Source organism: Nanorana parkeri, unplaced genomic scaffold, assembly GCF_000935625.1.
Source record: "Nanorana parkeri isolate BGI_ZX_2015 unplaced genomic scaffold, ASM93562v1 scaffold161, whole genome shotgun sequence".
Taxonomy (NCBI): Eukaryota; Metazoa; Chordata; class Amphibia; order Anura; family Dicroglossidae; genus Nanorana; species Nanorana parkeri.
In genome coordinates, this window is record NW_017306429.1 from 1,730,083 (window position 1) to 1,749,585 (window position 19,503).

General features: G+C 43.1%; 1 protein-coding gene across 1 annotated transcript in view; it reads left to right on the forward strand.

Annotated features, from left to right (window-relative positions):
* The window catches only part of HADH (hydroxyacyl-CoA dehydrogenase), a 22,268-nt gene extending 4,993 nt beyond the window's left edge, over positions 1-17,275 (forward strand). The window contains exons 2-8 of the mRNA XM_018554475.1: positions 6,857-6,985; positions 7,149-7,306; positions 9,385-9,511; positions 12,365-12,454; positions 13,791-13,863; positions 15,602-15,718; positions 16,921-17,275. Coding sequence (XP_018409977.1) covers positions 6,857-6,985; positions 7,149-7,306; positions 9,385-9,511; positions 12,365-12,454; positions 13,791-13,863; positions 15,602-15,718; positions 16,921-17,039 — 813 coding nt within the window. The 3' untranslated portion in view covers positions 17,040-17,275. The remainder of the gene's footprint in view (positions 1-6,856; positions 6,986-7,148; positions 7,307-9,384; positions 9,512-12,364; positions 12,455-13,790; positions 13,864-15,601; positions 15,719-16,920) is intronic.
* The last annotated feature ends 2,228 nt before the right edge of the window (positions 17,276-19,503 follow it).

A 19,503-nucleotide genomic window follows, 5' to 3' on the forward strand; every position in this document is an offset into this window, starting at 1 on the left:
GGGGGGTCGTGGAAGCGGTGCCATTGAATACAATGCACCGTCACGCCCCAAAATGCGGGGGGAAGTTTCACAGTGATCGCGGTGCGTTCCAGCAGCTACCGCTCCGGAACGCACACGCTTTCGGTGTGAACATCCCCTAAGAGGATTCCTACGAGTGCCATCTCTTTTCCACTTCATTTTGTTAATTGGGTCCGGCAGAGATTCACGCTGAGCACCGCGGTCCCCATGGAGTTTTGGGTCTGAGAAGGTAGAGGGGCTTTATTCTTGCATTGCATGCTCAAGACAAGGAATCCCATTAATTTCTATGGCCGTTGTTCACACCTGAGCATTTTGTCGCAAGCAGAAAAACGCCTGCCGCTGGAAAAAGTACATGAGCTATTTTTTGGCAGATTACAGCTCTTTTTGGTCCCATAGATTTCAATGGGAAAGTTGGTGTGACAAACACTCCGGTGTGAACAGGGGCCATAGAAATGAATGGGATTCCTGGTGTTGAGTGTTTTTTCACGCTTAGCTTTCAGTGACAATATGCCTTAGGCCTCATTCACATGGCTGCTGAGGGCCATATATTGTAATAAGGAGTGTGATTTCTGCAACCGGGATTTACAGGGGTTTGCATACATCCGTAGGGAGCAGTTTGTACAAATCAATGACAGACATCACCAATGTACTTACATCTAAGTGTTTACATACCTACAGGGATAAATGAGCTGCCCAGGATGCAAACCGTCTGTGTGCAAGGCTGCTCATCTTTCCTTGTACAGATGAGATGTACATTATGTACAGATGTGGTGTCTCTCATCATGTGACTCCCAGATATTGTGCTCCATGTATGCTGTAGGGCCTTCAGCGGCCCTGTGAATGAGACTTAAAAACACATTTTCACTTATCTTGGTGAATGAGGTGTAACAGTGAACAATTGGCTTTGCGAAGAATACTCAATCATATTCAAGGAAGATTAAAGGAGAACTATGAGGTGGGTGCTTTTCACTCACCTCATAGTTCTAGCCGACCTGTGACAATGAGACTCTCACAGGTCGGCTCAGTAGATCGGGAGGTGAGCGAACACATACCGGCGTTCGCTCACCTCTCGATCCTGGATTCCCCGCTCCGATCCGCCAGCGCTGACTGGCGGAACGGACGCGGGAGGGAGCTGGTACAGCTGGCTCTGCCTCTAGATAGGCAGAGCCAGCTGTCAGTCAGCTGGGCGGATCCCGGCACAATTGTCGGGATCCGCTTCAGCTGCGGCGTCTCAGAATACTGAGCCTATGGTGACGGGAGGACGCTAGTTTGTGTCCTCCCGTTACCGTAAGGAGAACTATGGGGAAAAGCCTTAACCCCATAGTTCTCCTTTTAAAAAACAGGATTACTGCTCACACATTATTGAATGATTGACATCAGCACGACTTCACCTCATCCACTAAGCCAAGGGTGGGCGACTCCAGCTGTTGTGGAACTACAAGTCCCATCAGGCTTTGCAAGACTGACCGTTACAGACATGACTCCCAGGGGTAGAGGTATGTTGGGATTCGTAGTTAAAGCACAGCTGGAGGGCCAGAGTTGCCCACCCCTGCACAAAGCTAAGTGAATTTTCACCTCATTCACTAAGAAGGCAATCAGACCTTGGCTTCCTAGTGTGTTACATTAACACATTTTTTTCATGCATTACCATGCACTGCATTAAGGAACCCCATTCAAACAACAGATATGCACCATTTTTTGGCAATGTATCACACCAGAACACACAGTACTGCGTTATTGTGCGTTGTGGTGCTCTGCAAGGCTTGTGCATTGGAGATAAGCTGCTTTTGTACAGGGGTGGGCAAACTGCGGTCCCCCCAGCTATTGTGAAACTTCAAATCACATCATGCATCTGTCTTTGGGAGTCATGCCAGTGGCTGTGAGACTCTTGCAATGCTTCATGGGATTTGTAGTTCCACCACAGTTAGAGGGCTGGAGTTTGCTCACCCCTGCCTTAGTGTGTTGAAGTGCCAACCAAAACGAATGGCACAGCAGCGCACTAATTCATTGCAGTAAGTGGGAATGGGCCTTTAGATAACTGAAAACGAACCTTTCAAAGTGAAAATTCACATTATAATGAACATGTTCTAATCAGGGTCTATGTGTACTCAAAGTCACGTGTATCAAAAGGTAGGTATGAAAGTCGGCCTAAATATGGGCACTTCACCTCATCAGAAGTGTACCAGTTCAGACAATGAAAGGTATTGCATGAGTGGTGACCTGCTGAGAGTAACATTAGAGCTATATGTTACTCACTAACCACAGACGTCTAGGAATAAAATCGAGATAAATATACTGTACGTGAGAACATGTGACTCGCCACCTCCTCTTACCTTTCCCCTACTGTCCTCCGCTTGTTGGATACAATGTTAGAACAAGCTCAGGGTTGTAGCTTTCGGGAGACAAAACAATTGCTTGTGCAAGTATTTGTGTGTAGGGTGACATCCACTGTACTCTGAAATACCCAGAATGCTTTTGACAAAGGCATTTTACAGCATTTGCAAATAAATAGATACATGCACACACATTATTAAAATAAAAATGTGCATGTAGTCTTTTGTTTTGCATTGGAGGTTTTGAAACCATGATCAGTGGATTGCGGGTGGAATGCGTTGCAGACTTCCTCCCAGCCTATGTCTGTACCAAGTTAAGGATTTTCAGCTAAGGGACAGGAGGCCGTATAAATAGATGTCATGTGTGGTGACTAGGAGTTCCTCTCTCGTGCTGGCAGGCAGGACATGTAGTCTCTCTATTCACAGATCCTATTTAAGGGCCCGTTCACACCAGACGCAGTGCGTTCCAGCCGGATTCTAGTCAGAACGTACTGCGTCCGGCTCACTTTTTTGTGGGGCAGGAGGGGACGTGGCGGGCCATTGAAGTGACTGGCACCGTAGCCACGCCCTACGGCCGCAATGTGATCGGCCGCACGGGATGGCAAGGCACATTATGCCGGCGGTCCGGTCTGGTGCGATGAAAATAGTGCTTGCAGCATTTTGATCGCACCGGACCACATCGCAGGCATAATGTGCCTAAGGATCTGTAAAAAGATGATGTGGCTGTGCAGGCAGAGCAAAGCACAGCGCCGCCACATTTAATTTATGAAAGGAGGCTGCGGGGAGCACAACCCCACGATTAAGGTAAGCGGAGGGGTTGGGAGATGTCTCTATGTTTCATGGTGTAACCTCAATATGGGTCTAACATGAAACATGGTCTACAAAGTAAACGTAGGCATTTAATTATGGATGTGTGACATATAATACAATCTCTGAATGGTATTCTGCCACAAATATACTTGATCCCCAGCAATCCTCCAATCCCGCAGATGTAAAATTGCTCATCTCTCGTTAAGTGCACAGGGCTGTAAGGTCAAAGGGTAAATTGAGACAAACCTTATCTCATGTTTGTTTTTCATTTGGATAGATAGTGGTGGCTTGAAGGAGAACTATGGGGTTAAGGCTTTTTCCCATAGTTCTCCTTAGGGTAACGGGAGACACAAACTAGCGTCACCCTAAGCTACTGCTCGCGGTATACTGAGACGCCGCGGCTGAAGCGGATCCCGACAATTATGTCTGGATCCGCCCAGCTGCGTGAAGAACATCTGGCTCTGCCCATATAGAGGCAGAGCCAGCTGTACCTGCCCCCTCCCCCGTTCGTTCCGCCAGTCAGCGCTGGCGGATTGGAGCGGGGAGGTGGGAATCCAGCACCCCCTCCCCTGTCACGGCAGAGAGCTGTGACAGGATGTTCGCTCACTTCCCGATCTACTGAGCCGACCTGTGACAGTCTCATTGTCACAGGTCGGCTAGAACTATGAGGTGAGTGAAAAGCACTCACCTCATAGTTCTCCTTTTAAGTTTTGAAAGCCTTATTGATTTGGTTTTTAAAGCTGGCCGTATGCTGGTCACACATCATCCAAGTCCTGCTGTTGGGACCCCCATTTTTCAGTCAACTCTTGTCCACGGAGCTGGTCCAAAAAGACTCGGCTGAACAGTGACTACAGCCAGCCATCTTCAGTCAAGTTCAGGTATAATGACGGTGGCACATCTGTTGCTGTCAGAATACAATAAACCGCAGGGGGAATTCCCCCCATTCATGCTAAGAGTGGGGCTGGGCGAGAAAAAACAATTAACATTGTATGGCCAGTTTAACCCTTCCCCACTTTACTCAGAACTAGAAAAAAGTTTTTGCTTGACGTTCCACTTGTTTTAAAGTGTGAATTTTGTGTAATGGTGATTTTAGGTAACGTTCACAAATATGTGAATCCACTCCAAATCCAAAGGCAGGCAGCCATTGCCAACTGAAATGGTAGATAGTAATAGTTTAATGAGATTCGGACATGTACTGGACGTTTCCATGTATTTGTCAGGTTTATGACCTTTTTTTAATTTTGGATTAACATGCATCTTGAGTATGTGAATTATTTGTTAACTATTAACAAACTCTTCAGTGGCGTCTCATTGGAATAAATAAATAGCAGATGACAGTCACCTGGCCATACAGAGGTTAATGTTTAGTTCAGTCTGTGCTAGCCTTGAAATTTGCTTTGCATTTTGCAGCTCAAGTTTGCCCTTCTGGTCTACCTTTTTGGACTGCAATAATTGCTGATAATGTTTTAGAAGTTAATCTGTTTTATATTCTGTGTAGCTTACACCTGATAGAATTAGGCCTCGTTCACACCAGATGCAGTGCCTTTCTGGCCCGATTCTAGCCAGAACCCACTGCCTCGCATTGCGGCCGGCTCACTTTTTTTGTGGGGCAGGAGGGGGTGTGGCAGCATTTTGTTCGCACCGGACCGCAGGCATAATATGCCTTGCGATCCTGTGCGGTCAATCGCATTGCCGCCTGAGGGCGTGGCTACTGTACCATTCACTTCAATGGACCACCACGCCCCCTCCTTCCACACAAAAAAAGTGAGCCGGCCGCAATGCGAGGCAGTGCATTCTGGCCGGGAAACGCACTGCATCTGGTGTGAACGAGGCCTTAAGAAACCAGCACTGTGCTCTGTTTCTGGTAGTCTTTAGTTGGTACCTGGCTTTGTTTACTTTTTAGCTCAGACCGGAGAAGGGAGAAGCAGTACAATGAACCATTTAGTTGTGTTGCAGTACAAGGAGCATGCAGATAGGAGTAGAGAGTATAGTGACCGGAAGATGAGGTTATCAGTCTGCTGTTTCTTCTTTCTCTGTCCATTCACAGCCTGGGGGTGGAGGAGAGACCTCTAAGTGTAACTGAACTGCATCAGCAGAAAATCTGGTATTTTCCCTGCCAGACAAGGCTGTGTGGTATGGCGAAACTATGTAGATTTAAGAACTGTGTAAATTTAAGAGTGGACAGAAATACAAATTCTTTAGCAGGTAAAGCAACTGTTGGCTGTTTTCTTGAAGTTCGGCTTTAAGCGAGCAATTCACTAAGTAATTAGGTCCCCTGGACCACTTGTGTCTAGGGGCAGGCATCCTAATCTTAAATGTTTTGCCTTGCATGTATATGGTCAAAGCATTAGGGTGAAAATTCTGGACCCTTTGTCAACAGTACAGGTAATTTCAAGACTGCGTCTGCTCTTCTTTGCAGTTGTCGTACAACATTCCAGCCCTTCCAGTCTATAACAAGTTGGATAATGATGGGGCAGAGTAGTCATTTAACCAAATGGGGTCTAAAAATGATATAATATGACCAGGGCTTGAATTTTAGGGCGTCTCACCAGTCAATCAAAAATTTCACCAGTCATTCAGCATGACTGCAATTTTATGTGAACATTTTTTTGGAGACAGATAGAACTTTCTTTTGGTGGTATTTAATCACCACTGGCGGGGGATGGGGGGTTGTGTTGTCGGGTCATTTTTTACTATACAATGAAAAAAGTACCGTAAATACATTTAAAAAAAAAAGTTTCCCAACATATGAACAGGGCCAACTGATCAGAAGCCGATTAATCGATTATTGAAAAAGTTGACAACTTTTTCAATAATCGATTATAATCGATTATGTCGATTAGTTGTTGCAGCCCTAATTATGTTATAAAACATTTACCCATATTTTTGGTAAAATATAAAAGTCGGGGACACATCGGGTAAATAGACACCAAACATGTCAAGCCTTAAAATCGCAAAAAAACTACCACACTGAAAATTGGCCATAGGCGATGCTTAAAACACTTTTATTGCTCATCAGTTTAGTGTTATCAGTGATTAATGGCCCTAAAATTATTGCTCGCACTCCAACGTTCGCGGTGATATGTAACATGTGCGGCACAATAGGCGCAATCGTCGTTTTCGCACGTAGGCGCACCCAACGCATATCTGCGTGTGTATCTGCGCGGGCGACTTTGTGGTTTGATTGTTTTTTATGCTTCTTGAATTTTTGTATATATATATTTTTTTTTTTTTGCACAACTTTATTGCTATCACATAGGGGGCCAAGAATCCCCCTATGTGATAGCCAATCTACATGACAGACTACATGACAGTCTCTTTATGGAGACATCAGGGGTCTCCAAGACCCCTAATGTCACCTAGGCACCCCCAGAGAAGCTGATGAAGCAGAGATCTACTTCATCAGCTTCTGTAGCTGGAAAGTGACACTGAATGCAGGAAGTGATGTAATTTACATCACTTCCTGCATTCGGGGACTGAGAGGAGTTCAAAGGGAGCTCGTGTACCGATCTCCCTTTGACGAGAGGACGAGCGGATTTTTCAAGCCCTGAATATGACTGATAATTGGCCTATGCTGCTTCAGTCTATAAAAAGCTATATATGAGATTGATTTTTATGTATTTTTTTTAATTTTAGCTACCTGGACATATCCAATATGTGTTTTTCTACATGTGCTTTACTTTATTTTTTTACAGGTGGCTGCAGCAACAGGACACACCGTAGTATTAGTAGACCAGACTGAGGACATCTTGAAGAAGTCCACCAAAAGTATAGAGGACAGCTTGAAAAGGGTCAGCAAGAAGATGTTTGCAGACAAGCCTGAGGTGACATTCTGGTGCTACTGAACTACTTTTATGGCATGTAGAGCACAAAAGAAAGGTTTCTTTAGAGAAACCAAAGACGAATACTGCTTAGTGGATCTTGTCTCATTAAATCTGTTAATATCTGTGTTCATTGTACTTTCCCCCCCTGGCCTTCGTTTTGCAGGCTTCCTCTCAGTTCATTCAGAAAACATTATCAAACCTGAGCACAAGCACAGACCCTGCGGCCGTAGTGCACAGCACTGATCTCGTTGTGGAGGCCATTGTAGAGAACTTGGACGTGAAACATGAACTCTTCAAGAAACTGGATAAGTTTGCCCCAGAGTAAGTCACCACAAGTTTAACAAAGCATAGTACAAATACAGGTTTAAAAGCTTTGTAATACATAGTGCAGCATGATTATTCCCTTATCATTGTTCAAAGCACTGGAAAGTGGTACTCAAGCAAAATCATGCGAAATGCCATTCAGACAGCCAGTATAAAAGCATGGAGGCTGAATGGTGTACAGTACAATCTAGATATTTCCCAAAGAGCATATGTGACTTAAAACTCAGGCTAAAGCTCTTGCTGGGCTTGCAAAACATGAGCGCCAGGGTATTAGGATCTCATTATTTGTGGAGGACGCTTGTTTTGATTGGCCCATTGTTTTAATATCACTGTTATTTAAAAATTATGTATTTTTTTTTTTTTTTACACATAAATGGAGGAAAACCACAAGCATGCACAGGGAGCATGCAAATGTTTCCTGGGGATGCAGTTTGGGGGTGTTAGACAGAGGTGGAGAAGGTAAATCATTTATTCTACCTCGCCCAAATGCTCCCGATACTTACCCCGATACCGGAACTTCTGGTATCAGGAAGCCGGGCGGCGAGTCATTACACACCTCCCGGCTTTCTGATTGGCAGGGAAGCCAGCCAATTTCTGATTGGTGACAAGGGAGTATGGAGGCGGCCTCCCAGGCCAATCAGGAAGCTGGGCGGCTTGTAATGACTCGCCGCCCAGCTTCTTGATTGGTCGGGAAGCTGGCCAATCAGGAAGCCAGGCAGCGAGTCATTACCCACTCTTGGGCTTTTTGATTGGCCATAAAGCCAATTCCATGCTTCTTCCTCACCTGGTAACAAGGGAGCATGGAGACGGCTTCTGGCTAATCAGGAAGCCGGGCGCGTTTCATTACACCCTGCCAGGCTTCCCAGTTCATCGGAAAGCTGGGCAGCGAGTCATTACCGAAAAAAAAAAATATCTGCACATATCCCTACTTAATGATATAAGTATTTACATGACAGAACACCCCAGGTAGAGGTTCCTGAAAAGCTTAAAAATGCATCAACAGGTATGTGCACACGGGTGTTTTTTTAATATTGGCATTGCTAGGTTGCACTTTTTTTCTTTTTCTTTATTGTAATATTTTTGAGTAGAAAGGTTTGCTTTAGGAACTTTATATAAATGTAAATTCCTATACTGCTGTTTACTATGCAAATGCTATAGAATTTAGTATCAGTAAAGAAAGAACCAAATGGTACACAAAGTAAGCATTTCCAAGATGGAAGTATCTCTTGCATTGTGAGAGTATTTCTTAGATCAAAGTGTTTATAGTCAACATTCTACCCACTTTGGTATGGAAATAGATTTGTATGGGACTGAACAGTGCAAGCATGTTTTAGAAAATCTTGCATTGTTAACTAAATTAGAACTTCAGCTTTAAAAATAATTGCCCAGCATGTCATATTATAAAAAAAAAAAAACGCTTAATACTCAGGGCTGTTTGTGTTTTTGGTTAAGTGACGCCTACCATCATTTAGCTCGCTTCCTGTGAGCCTATGCTGTCGTGGGCCCGACCGACCAAAGTGGGCTCACTAGACAGTTCTGCAGCATTCAGGACCTGCCCACTGCTGGAGGAAGATGAAGAGGAGACGCGATATCCTTCTTTCCTGCCCCTCTTCTTTTTTTTTTTTTTTTTTTAAAGGGGGGGCGGGGGTTCGAAAGAGGGGAGGACAACATTGGAGAGCCAGTCTGTAAATGTGGCTTGTTTTAGTTGTCTGTCAAACACATTGAGGGGCATATATGAAAACGGGATAAGTTGTCCATAGAAACCAATTAGCTTCTCTCTTCAGTTTGTTCAGTTAAGCTTTGAAAATGAAAGGAAGAAGCTGATTGGTTGTCAGGAGCAACCGCTTCAGATTCTATCTGCTCCAGTTTTGATCAATTCCCCCCATAGAATATAAAGAGAGTTTTGCAGTTTGCTCAGAAAAGCTTATCATGAAACTATGACGTAGCATGCAAGTGAAATGGGAAAGTGACATCAAAATGACTTTCAGCTAAACTTTACTATAGCTTCTCATATGTGTGCTATCTAAAAACTAACAGTGGTTTCTCTTGAACATTTTCCCTGGACTCTTTGACAGACATACCATATTTGCCAGCAACACTTCTTCCTTGCCAATAACTGACATAGCCAATGCCACAAGTCGGCAGGACCGGTTTGGAGGCTTACATTTCTTCAATCCTGTCCCAATGATGAAGCTTGTAGAGGTAAGCTTTACTATGTAGACCATGACAGCTTCTGTGTGATATGTTGTGCAACGTTTTCTTAGGCACCATAAACATGTATGTTGTATGTTGTGTACTTGTATGCAGCCACAACAGTTTAGTCCACCTGCATATCTTAGAGCCTGCCAATGCTTACTTCATGCTTTTGGGGTTAGCATGAGTCTGCAAGAATCTCTGCACTATAAATAGGCAGGTGTTAGAGCTTTAAAAATAAGTGTTGGATATGACATATCATGAGAGTGGAGGTTTATTTTAAGATTACCACACTGGAGTGCCAAGTCACTATATTACAGTACTGGAAAGCTAGGTTGCTGTCAGAAATGGCATTGTAATACCCTCCTGCCTGTGTTCTAGAAACGGCAGCAATCGGTGAAAGTTCTTAAAAGAAGTGCGGGGAGAGTACAGGTGGTTTGGGACACTGAAGTTGCCCCACGTCTGCAAAAGCTGAGTGATCATGTGACCAGAGCTCACTGTCTCCTCCCTGCAGAGAACAGAGACCGTCAGTCACCACTCCCTGCAGGGTGGGCACAGCTGGCTCTGGCGCTAGAGAGGTGGAGCCAACTGTTGGGTACATCCCGGCAATATTGTCAGAACCCTTCTTGGCTGTGGCTCTGCTCTGTCAGCTGATAGCAGGCATTAGCCTGACTTTGGGTCACAGGAAGCAAAAGATGAGTAATGCAAAATACCAGTTAATGGATTTATATACTTATTAAAGAATCAATAAATGTATTTTGAATGCAACTATGGCACGTTCCTGAACTTGCCTTGGCACATCTCCTGTACAGCAGCACTTAGACTGGATGGGGCAGCACAAGGCAACAATCGGGGGTGCTGCAAGGCAGTGCACATGTGCTGCCAGGAGGAGAGAACATAGTGAGCAGAAGGATGAAATCATCTGTTTTCTGCTGCTCCTTTACTGCTAAAGTACTCTGTATCGTAAACCACTGTTTTTATTGTCATTTTGTTCTACAATACTCGATTTCACTTTTTAATCCATCTCAGCATTGCTTGTTTCTTGCAGCCTCTTTGAAGCCACTTCCTGTCTACACGCATGTACTTCAGTGATAGGTGCATTGCATTTTTAGGGGGGGCTTTCTTAATGGTGACAACAGTGGACCATGCCTTTTGTAGTGTGTGCTGAAATGGCCCCTTGTAATTTCCTTTGAAAGCCAAGTGATGTCGTGTTTCCCCGAAAATAAGACTTATACCTTTTCCCTCCAAAAAAAAAACACACTAGGTCTTATTTTGGGGGCATGTCTTATTTTAAAAAAATGTTTTTTAATGTCAGAAGTTCCCTCAGTGACTGAGGCTCCGTCACCTCATTTCACCTCACTCCGACCCCACTGGCCATGCCGCACTGTGCCGCTTCCTGCTGGGAAATTTAGTTTTCTGCCCGGCGGCAGCTTTCTAAGCAAAAGCCGAGGCAGACAGGTGTCTGCTGATTTCGGGACACGGGCGGCATGCAGGAGCTGCGGCGGTCAGTCCCCGCCATGTACTTTTGTTGCTCTCTGGGCCTCCCCCACCCTGCCAGCGGTGCAGACAGTGGACAGTGCGGTAAGTACATGCTACTGTACCACCGAACTAGGTCTTATTTTCGGGGTAGGTCTTATATTATAGGAATCTCTAAAGATAGTGCTAGGTCTTACTTTCGGGGTAGGTCTTATTTTCGGGGAAACATGGTAGTATGACAACACGTGAGCACCTTTGGGAGACCAGGACAGAGCCTTGTCACCCTATAACAGGAAGGGAATTAGCAAGGTCTTCATGGCAGGTATTATTTGAACGAAAGTTGTGTATTTTAAAATATTAAAACCAGTTTCTAGTTTCAATAAGTATTTCAATTGTGTATTTAGTTGTGTGACTGAAGTTTAGCTTTGATGATGGGATCCATGCATGGTTTAGTGGCCATCAGTAGAATTTGATAAGTTCTATAGCTAGGTACATAAAAAGGCTCCTTTTAGCAGCAGTTCTATTTTATTCAAGCAGAACCCCGGGCAAACCTTTTCTTAATTTCCTCTTAACCCTTGCAGTGAGGCTACCCCTGCACTGCAAGGGTTAAGTGCTTGTTAGTGTCTAGGTGCTAAAATAACCAAGTTATACTTATTTGATTCTTGGAGCCAGCTTGCTCTTAGACCGGTCCCTGGAGCTTCTCTCCCCTCCGCTTCAGAGGTCTAAAGGTGCCCATGCACCTTACGGTTTTCGTCCGATATTCGCAAGGTTGATGGGCAGTGTCCAATCGTACGACTTTTGACTTTCCAGCATGCTAGAAAACTTCTGTCGAAACGTACGAAATTCGCAAGGTTGGTGGTGTTTTCGTACATCAAAAATCGCACAATTAACACTGCTCATGCGCAAACGAAAATCCGTCTTGTCCAGGTGATTTTGCTAATGGCCTCTAATTGAACCGTGCAAAGGTGGGTGCATGATGAGGCCGCCGTACGAAAATCTCACACAATTTGTAAGAATTATCGTCCGATAATTGCAAGGTGTATGGGGACCTTAACTTCCATGCATCATCATGTTCTATACACTGTGTTTGGGATGTGAGGATGCTGAGAGACATACCATCGCTACACTAGAGGAGGAGAGAGGCTGAAGGGAACGCTGTAACAGCCAGCCATCACTAAGGCTCAGGTGAGCATATTTTTGCACCTAGACCAAAAGGAACACTTAACCTTTGCAGTGCAGGGGGTAGACTCATTGCAAGGGTTTAAAAAAAATGTTTGCCCAGAATTCTTTAAATATAGCTTCAGTGTTGTAGAATACTATATATGCAATTTTTTAAGCTGAATGAAGGAATCATTTGTTGTTTACAGGTCTTCTCTTTTCTTTAAGGTCATTAAGGCACCTATGACAAGCCAGACAACTTTTGACTCTCTTATCGATTTCAGCAGAGCACTTGGAAAGACGCCCGTGTCGTGTAAGGTAAGGAAGAGTAAGATTATGACTTGTACTGTAATCTGCTGTAGGCATTTACACTCTTGAAGCACCTGTCCTAAAAAAAACTAATGTTTGACTAGGCTGAGGCCCCAAGAACACAGGATAGATTACAAAAGTACATACTCCAATAGTGTCTATATAAAAACGAAGGAATGGATTGGAACACGAGATATGCACCTCAAACTTTTGCAAGGGACGTGATCAGCAGACTCGTTGCAATCCTATTGGTAGACACTGCAGTCACTCAACATTGGAATTTCTGGTAATTGAATGCATTAGGAGCTCCTGGCAGGTATAATAAATCTATGATTAGGCCAGTTATGTCTTCATTGAGGTCATTCAATATATTTATAAATGAAGATTAGTACACTTTCCAGAAATCCTCAGTCCCTATAAAACCTGACGTCAAAGGAACACATTTACGAGGCTCTGGGGTTTCCGTACTCCCTCAAATCTTCAAGATGCAGGAACATAAGTTCGCTGACACTGGCAAGGCACCTCCCAGGCCTCCCTTGTTGGGTAACCAAAAGTGACTCAAAGTTCAGAAATAAAGAGCGCCAAAGGTGAAAGAGTCCCGAAGTGCCTTTAATTGTTCACAATTCGATTAACAAAGAACATCCAACACATTTCGGGGGCAACATAACTCTCAGCTGCCAATTACGATTCCAGCCGTAAAGGAGATCTTTTCATTGAATCATATAGAGATTCATTTGGTTAGAGTATCTTTTGAGTCCAATCAAAGCCTTATCTTATGCCAAGCCCTGATGAAGGAGGAGCGTAATTGCCCATGAAACGCGTTAGATCTTCTTTTACTTTTTTATTTGGAGCCCTTTATTTCTGAACATTGTATAAAACCAGACCGTCGGGGAAGGGCCAACACTTTGAGGTATACAAACTATATTGTATTGCATAGTGTTGCTGTTCATATTCATAGAGGAGGACCTGAGTACAAAGAAAAGGTTCAAGGCCGCACTACTGCTGACGTCTTTTAATGGCAGCAAAAGGTTAATTTGCAGAACTTTAACTAATGCTGTGTATGTGTATTAATATCCTAATTAATATGCTATCCTATTAATATGGCAGGATGAATGTTTAAATTATGACTCTCGCCTTTTTGCCCATCCATGGCTTAACTGACAAGACATTAAGACTCGGCAGACTCTATAAAGTATGTGGGACGCATGTACCTTTTGTCTCCAGGATGGGAGAAGTCTATGGAGCTGTTGCCTGTTTTATTCCAAATTAAAATGTATCAAAGTATGCTCCTAAGTAAGTTGTTATTGTTGATTAATGCATGAAGTCATACTTCTTTCTCATTCAGGACACCCCTGGGTTTGTTGTTAATCGGCTCCTGGTGCCCTACTTGATGGAATCAGTCCGCCTTTATGAGCGAGGTACTTGTTGTTGTTGTTTTAAAATACTCTAATATTCTGACAGCTTTGTTCTTCTCAAATAGCTTCTCATTTACTGTTCTGCCCACTGTCATACCACCCACACACTTCTGCAAATACTGTCTCCTGTCATACTTCAGTAATCCTCTACCGCACATATTTTCCCCTCCAAAATACCCTCCATATACTTCTCCTGCACATAATTCTGTGTGATACCTTCTGCACTCCACTCTTGCACATACTTCCTCCCATCATACAATCATACAATCTGCAGTACATATTGCCAGCTATCATACCCTCCTGGATATGTAATTTGCTGGCATACCTTCTGCACTCCTTCATTACTGCTTACTGCCCTCTGTCATACCCACCGCATTCCTCTCCTATAGATAGTACCTGCTGTCCTACCTTTCACACTCGTTTTATGCATGTACTGCCTTATGAGACACTTTATTTTCTTAACCTTTCCTATTCTGTGCATGTGCGTGTGTGTGCGCGCGCACTTCACACACTTTCTTTTTTTAAGCTCTGCTGCCATCTAGCGTAGAGTTGGTGAACCGCAAAAAAACTTTCATTTTTTTTATACAGTTTTCCATGTTACTCTTACAATTTTCCTGCCTTATACTAAAAATTAAACTAAAACTATATTTGCACAGCTTATAGCACATTTAAAGACATGCACAAAATGAGATGGATAGGTTGACAGACGGCAAAAGTTCAGTAGTCACTTCAAACAGGAGTAAATGCTTAAAGTGTAGGTTACCAACGTGTAGTACTATAACTGTAGATTATACCAACGTTTTCATGGGTGGCAGCCCTCCTTTCTCAAGGTGAAAATCAATTTGAATGAGATTCATTTTGAAAATGGTAATGCCGTGGTTTTGAAACCTTTTGGTTGCATTAAACTTGGAGCACAGGTAAAGTAGAACTCCAAGCAATACATGCATACATATTTACTGTTTACCAGCCACGGAACTGGTAATTCTGTATGCCCATTATTGCGATTTATACACATCGCACAGCCAAGCAGGTGACATGCTTATCCCCTAGTTTAGCAAAGCCAATTCCCATATCGCCTCTACACCTTCGAAATGCTCACTGAACAATCTTCATCTACCTCTCTGTCCAGTGAACTGTAAAGTTGAACCAAGAAGTGGCAGAGAGACCTGCACTATTTGAATCCGGCTTGCCTTTTTTTTCCCAGTGTGCGAAAGTTGCTATTTAAAAGAACCTAAATATGTAGGTTGCCATTGCTGACCTTTGTTTCGGAAAATGCTATTGCCCTGACTGGCGTATTGAAGCATTAGCTTTTATACTTTTGGGTGACAGCCCTTGAAGAAGCATAAAGATCAGGAATTCTGACTCTGCCAACTTTTATATGCTTGTTATGGGTCTATCTGAACAAAAGAACTCAGGCAACTAGCATTTACTGAAGGAGTCCAGCAATAGCAGTCCTTATGTATGTCTCATATTTGGTGTACTTCCAACAGTTGTTTGATTGGTGTTTCATGTACATTTTGCTTGTGCTGTTTGGTCTGTCCCGAGCATGTTAAAAAATACATTATAGCCAAAATTAAATGAAGGTAAATGCATGGGAGCATTATGCTTACTGGAGAACAAATTGCAAATGCATTCTCAATACAGCTGTTGACAATGCTTTACTGTTCCTAAATAAATGCAAGATCAGTTGTAGTGTGTTTTTATATGATCTGTTGGTAGCCTCTCCAATCTGTTTTTATAGGACATGCATCTAAAGAAGACGTCGACATTGCAATGAAATTAGGAGCCGGGTATCCAATGGGTCCTTTTGAACTCTTGGATTATGTTGGTCTTGACACTAGTAAATTCATCATTGACGGTATGTAAATAAAATCATTTGCCGTAAACTTTATTTACAGAGATAGGTGTTACAGTGGTAAGCTATGAGAGTGCAAAACCTTACTGCTTCTGTAAACATTGGGACACTTGATCTGAAGCTGTGACAGCGCCACACTGAAGCATAGGTATTAAGGCATTTGGTGTTACCCAAAGAAGCTGCTTCAGTTCACGAGAGCACCATAGTATCTGCAATACACCTAACAAATAAGATTTTGCACAGTGTGACACTAGTAGCCTGCATCTTTAATGTCTACCTTCTTAATTAAATCACAACTCCATTTTGCTGTTTAGGTCTGGAGAGAAAAAATTGTCGGAGTTCAGAGATGTTGCCATTTCTTCATTTGGGGGCCTGAATTCATAAATTTCCTGCAAAAGTAGCAGTGTACATCATCATTGTGCAGAGAGCGGAGGTGGGATACAAGACCAGTCACCCTGCACAAGTAGTTAAGAGTAGTAGTAACTGGTCACTTCTCTTAATTGCTATCACATAGAGGGCTAACATGCAATAGCACATTAGTGGTGACAGGTTCCCCATAAGGAGATATTAGGGATCTATTAGTCCCTTGATGTTACCGTTGCAGTCCAATGAAGCTGATCAAGCACAGCCGGCAGGGAATGGCGGCTTTAAACCCAGAAGTGACAAAGTCATCATTGCTTCCAGGTTCATACCACAGAACGGATGTTCACTGGTCTCCCCACCAGTCAGCTTTATACATATAAACAGACTGCCACCCCCTTACAGGGCCCCATTGCCGTCGTATGGTGGGGCTTAACTTTAAAGGGTAACTATACGGATAGTACAGTTATCCTTTAACCTTAGGTAACCTCATAAAAATGTTTTTTACCTATAATTACGTAGTGTCTTATGTATATGAAATGGTAAACCTTCCAGTTAAATTGAGTTTATTTCAGAGATCTAATGCTACAAAATGAAGAACAATCTAAAGGGGTGAATATTGCAGGGTGGCCATTGTGTAACAGGATTATTCATTTTTCTTCCTAATTGTTTGTACAGATTCCACTTGGCTAGAGTAGTTGTTGTTTGCCCATTCCTAAGCTTATTGTTGCAAAATGTTAAAACCCCTTCGTGCGTCACCGCAGTCATCACATATGACTTGAGATGTATTTGTCTTTATATTTGTAATCCATTGTTCCATCTAACATTTTCCACTTGTTTTATAGGTTGGCACGAGTTGGAACCCGATAACCCTCTCTTTGCTCCTAGTGAGTTGCTCAATAAACTGGTGGCTGAGAAGAAGCTGGGAAAGAAGACTGGAGAAGGATTTTATAAATACAGATAACTGGCTCATCACTTTGCAGACATCCTTTTGATAAGCCTTTCCGCTTGCCTCATGGTAAATGGGACAGTTGCTTCTTGCTGACTGACCATTTATGCCATAGTAGTTTTTTCTACGCTCTCCATGTCCACACACTAGTGCCTTAGAGTAAAGATTGTTTCTGTTCATGATTGAAACTTTTTTTTGTACGGACGCTTATCAAGTACTGAAATGTCATAACCCAGCTAGAATCAATAAAAAGCAAATTGCAATGATTTCTGTGTGAGATCTATTTCTGTTGTTGGAAAGCGCCTCTACCCATTAGAGCAGATGTAGACAAACTCCGACCCTCCACTACAAATCCCATAATGCATTTGCTTCTGTGAGTCAGGTCTGTGGCTGTCAATCTTGCAATGCCTAATGGGATATGTAGTTGCACCAAAGCTGGAGGGCCAGAGTTTGCCTACCCCGGCATTAAAGCAATAAATTATTTTAAAGCCACACTCCGGGCATAATGACAATTTACACACGGCATTGAGTGTGTAAATTATCATTTAAAAAGCTGTTTTTCCTGTGCAGAGGGCCACTGCAAAGTGGAAAAATTCTTACCTTGTAACGCATCCCCCCTCAATGCCCAGCTTCCAGACACTGAAGAGAGGGACAGATACAGCCCGAGCTGTACAGCACTGCAGTTACATCACCTGCCCCTTTTCACTATCCTCCATTCACCAAATGTCTTATATTATTTTTAAAGTATACAATACATTCTGTGATTGGAGAAGGAGAGATGTCACATCTCCGCCCCTCCTCACTATCCTCCTATTACAGAATGTCTTGAGTAACTGCAAAGCATTGGAATGGGCCCTTAGAGGCTTTTCATACAACCATAGAACTAACATACTTGTTTCATTCAGATAATGTCCAAGGTGCGAATTGAATGCAGGTCTTCATGATGCAAAGTCATAGTACTAGCTGCTAAGCCAACTTTCTTAGGGTGCACACACAGGTAGATGTGTCATGATGGGTAGTAAGACATCAGCTCGCCCTTAGAAGGCTTACATTCTTTCGCAATATTTGTTGGGTTTAAGTGGTGCGCGCCTAGTAAAAGTTCCTTTTCCTGTTCAGCATAGGAATTGGGACAGGCAAGTCCTGAATGTTGCAGAGAAAAGTGCTCACAGAATAACGTGTCAGTTTTTCGACAGCATTCTCCAATAAGGCCATGGTGGCTTAATTGTGCACCCCCTAGGGGGTTTGTCTTTGACGGCCTGGGCTTACAGGAAGTGGGCTGATTGATGAATCTTCATGTTAGAAATAAAGATGTAATACTGGGGGCTTCCATGACACTGTGGTCAACTTCTAAAAGGACAGCCCAGCAGCAGCTGCACCCTTTGGTCTGTCTCCATCAACTCCATACAGACCCATGAGACAGGCAAGTGGGGTAGTTGGTGGTAGAAATGATTAGAACAAACACAACTTAATGAGTCAGAATGCAGCAGTAAACATGCAGTCAACAGACCAATTACAGTAAACTCCCCGTTATCCGGCATCCATGGGGATTGGTAGATTCCGGATAAATGTATTTTTTGTTTTTTTGAGAGTTACTATTAAAAATAGGTCTAATAACGAATGCCATACCCCACACTATACCATAACATAAACTCTGTATTGACTTCATAGTAATATTGAAGTGCAGTAATCAAAAGCAAATTAAGACAAATAGGCACACAATCGTTTCCAGGATAATACATGCCGCAGATCAGCAGAACATGAGTACACAGGATTTGTTTTCTTTCTGGTTAGTTAAATTCCGGAGAAACCAGAGTTTAGTGTGTGTATATATATAGTTTATTCATCGCCAAAAATATTGGCACCCCTGCATTTCTGTCAGATAATGCACCACTTCACGCAGAAAATTGTTGCAATTACAAATGTTTAGGTATTCTCATGTTTCTTTCCTTTGTTTGTATTGGCATGACACAAAAAAGTGGAGGGAAAAAAAGCCAAACCTGACACATTCCACACACAACTCCAAAAATGGACTGGACAAAATTATTGGCACCCTCAATTAATATTTGGTAGCACAGCCTCGGGGAAAAAAACAACGCAGATCAATGGCTTCCTGTAACCATCAATGAGTTTCTTACACCTCTCTACAGGAATTTTGGACTTCTTTCACCAACTTCTCCAGGTCTCTCAGATTGGAAGGGTTCCTTTTCCCAACTGCTGTTTTGGAATCTCTTCACAGGTGCTCTATGGGATTCAGATCTGGACTCATTGCTGGCCAGTCCAGTACTCTCCAGCGCTTTGTCTGAAACCATTTCTGTGTGCTTATTGATTTGTGCTTTGGGTCATTGTCCTGCTGTAAGACCCATGACCTCTGATGGAGACACACATTTCTGACACTGGGCCCTACATTGCACCCCAGAATTCTTTGGTAGAACATCAGTAAACCTCCACCATGTTTGACTGTAGGGACTGTATTTTTTTT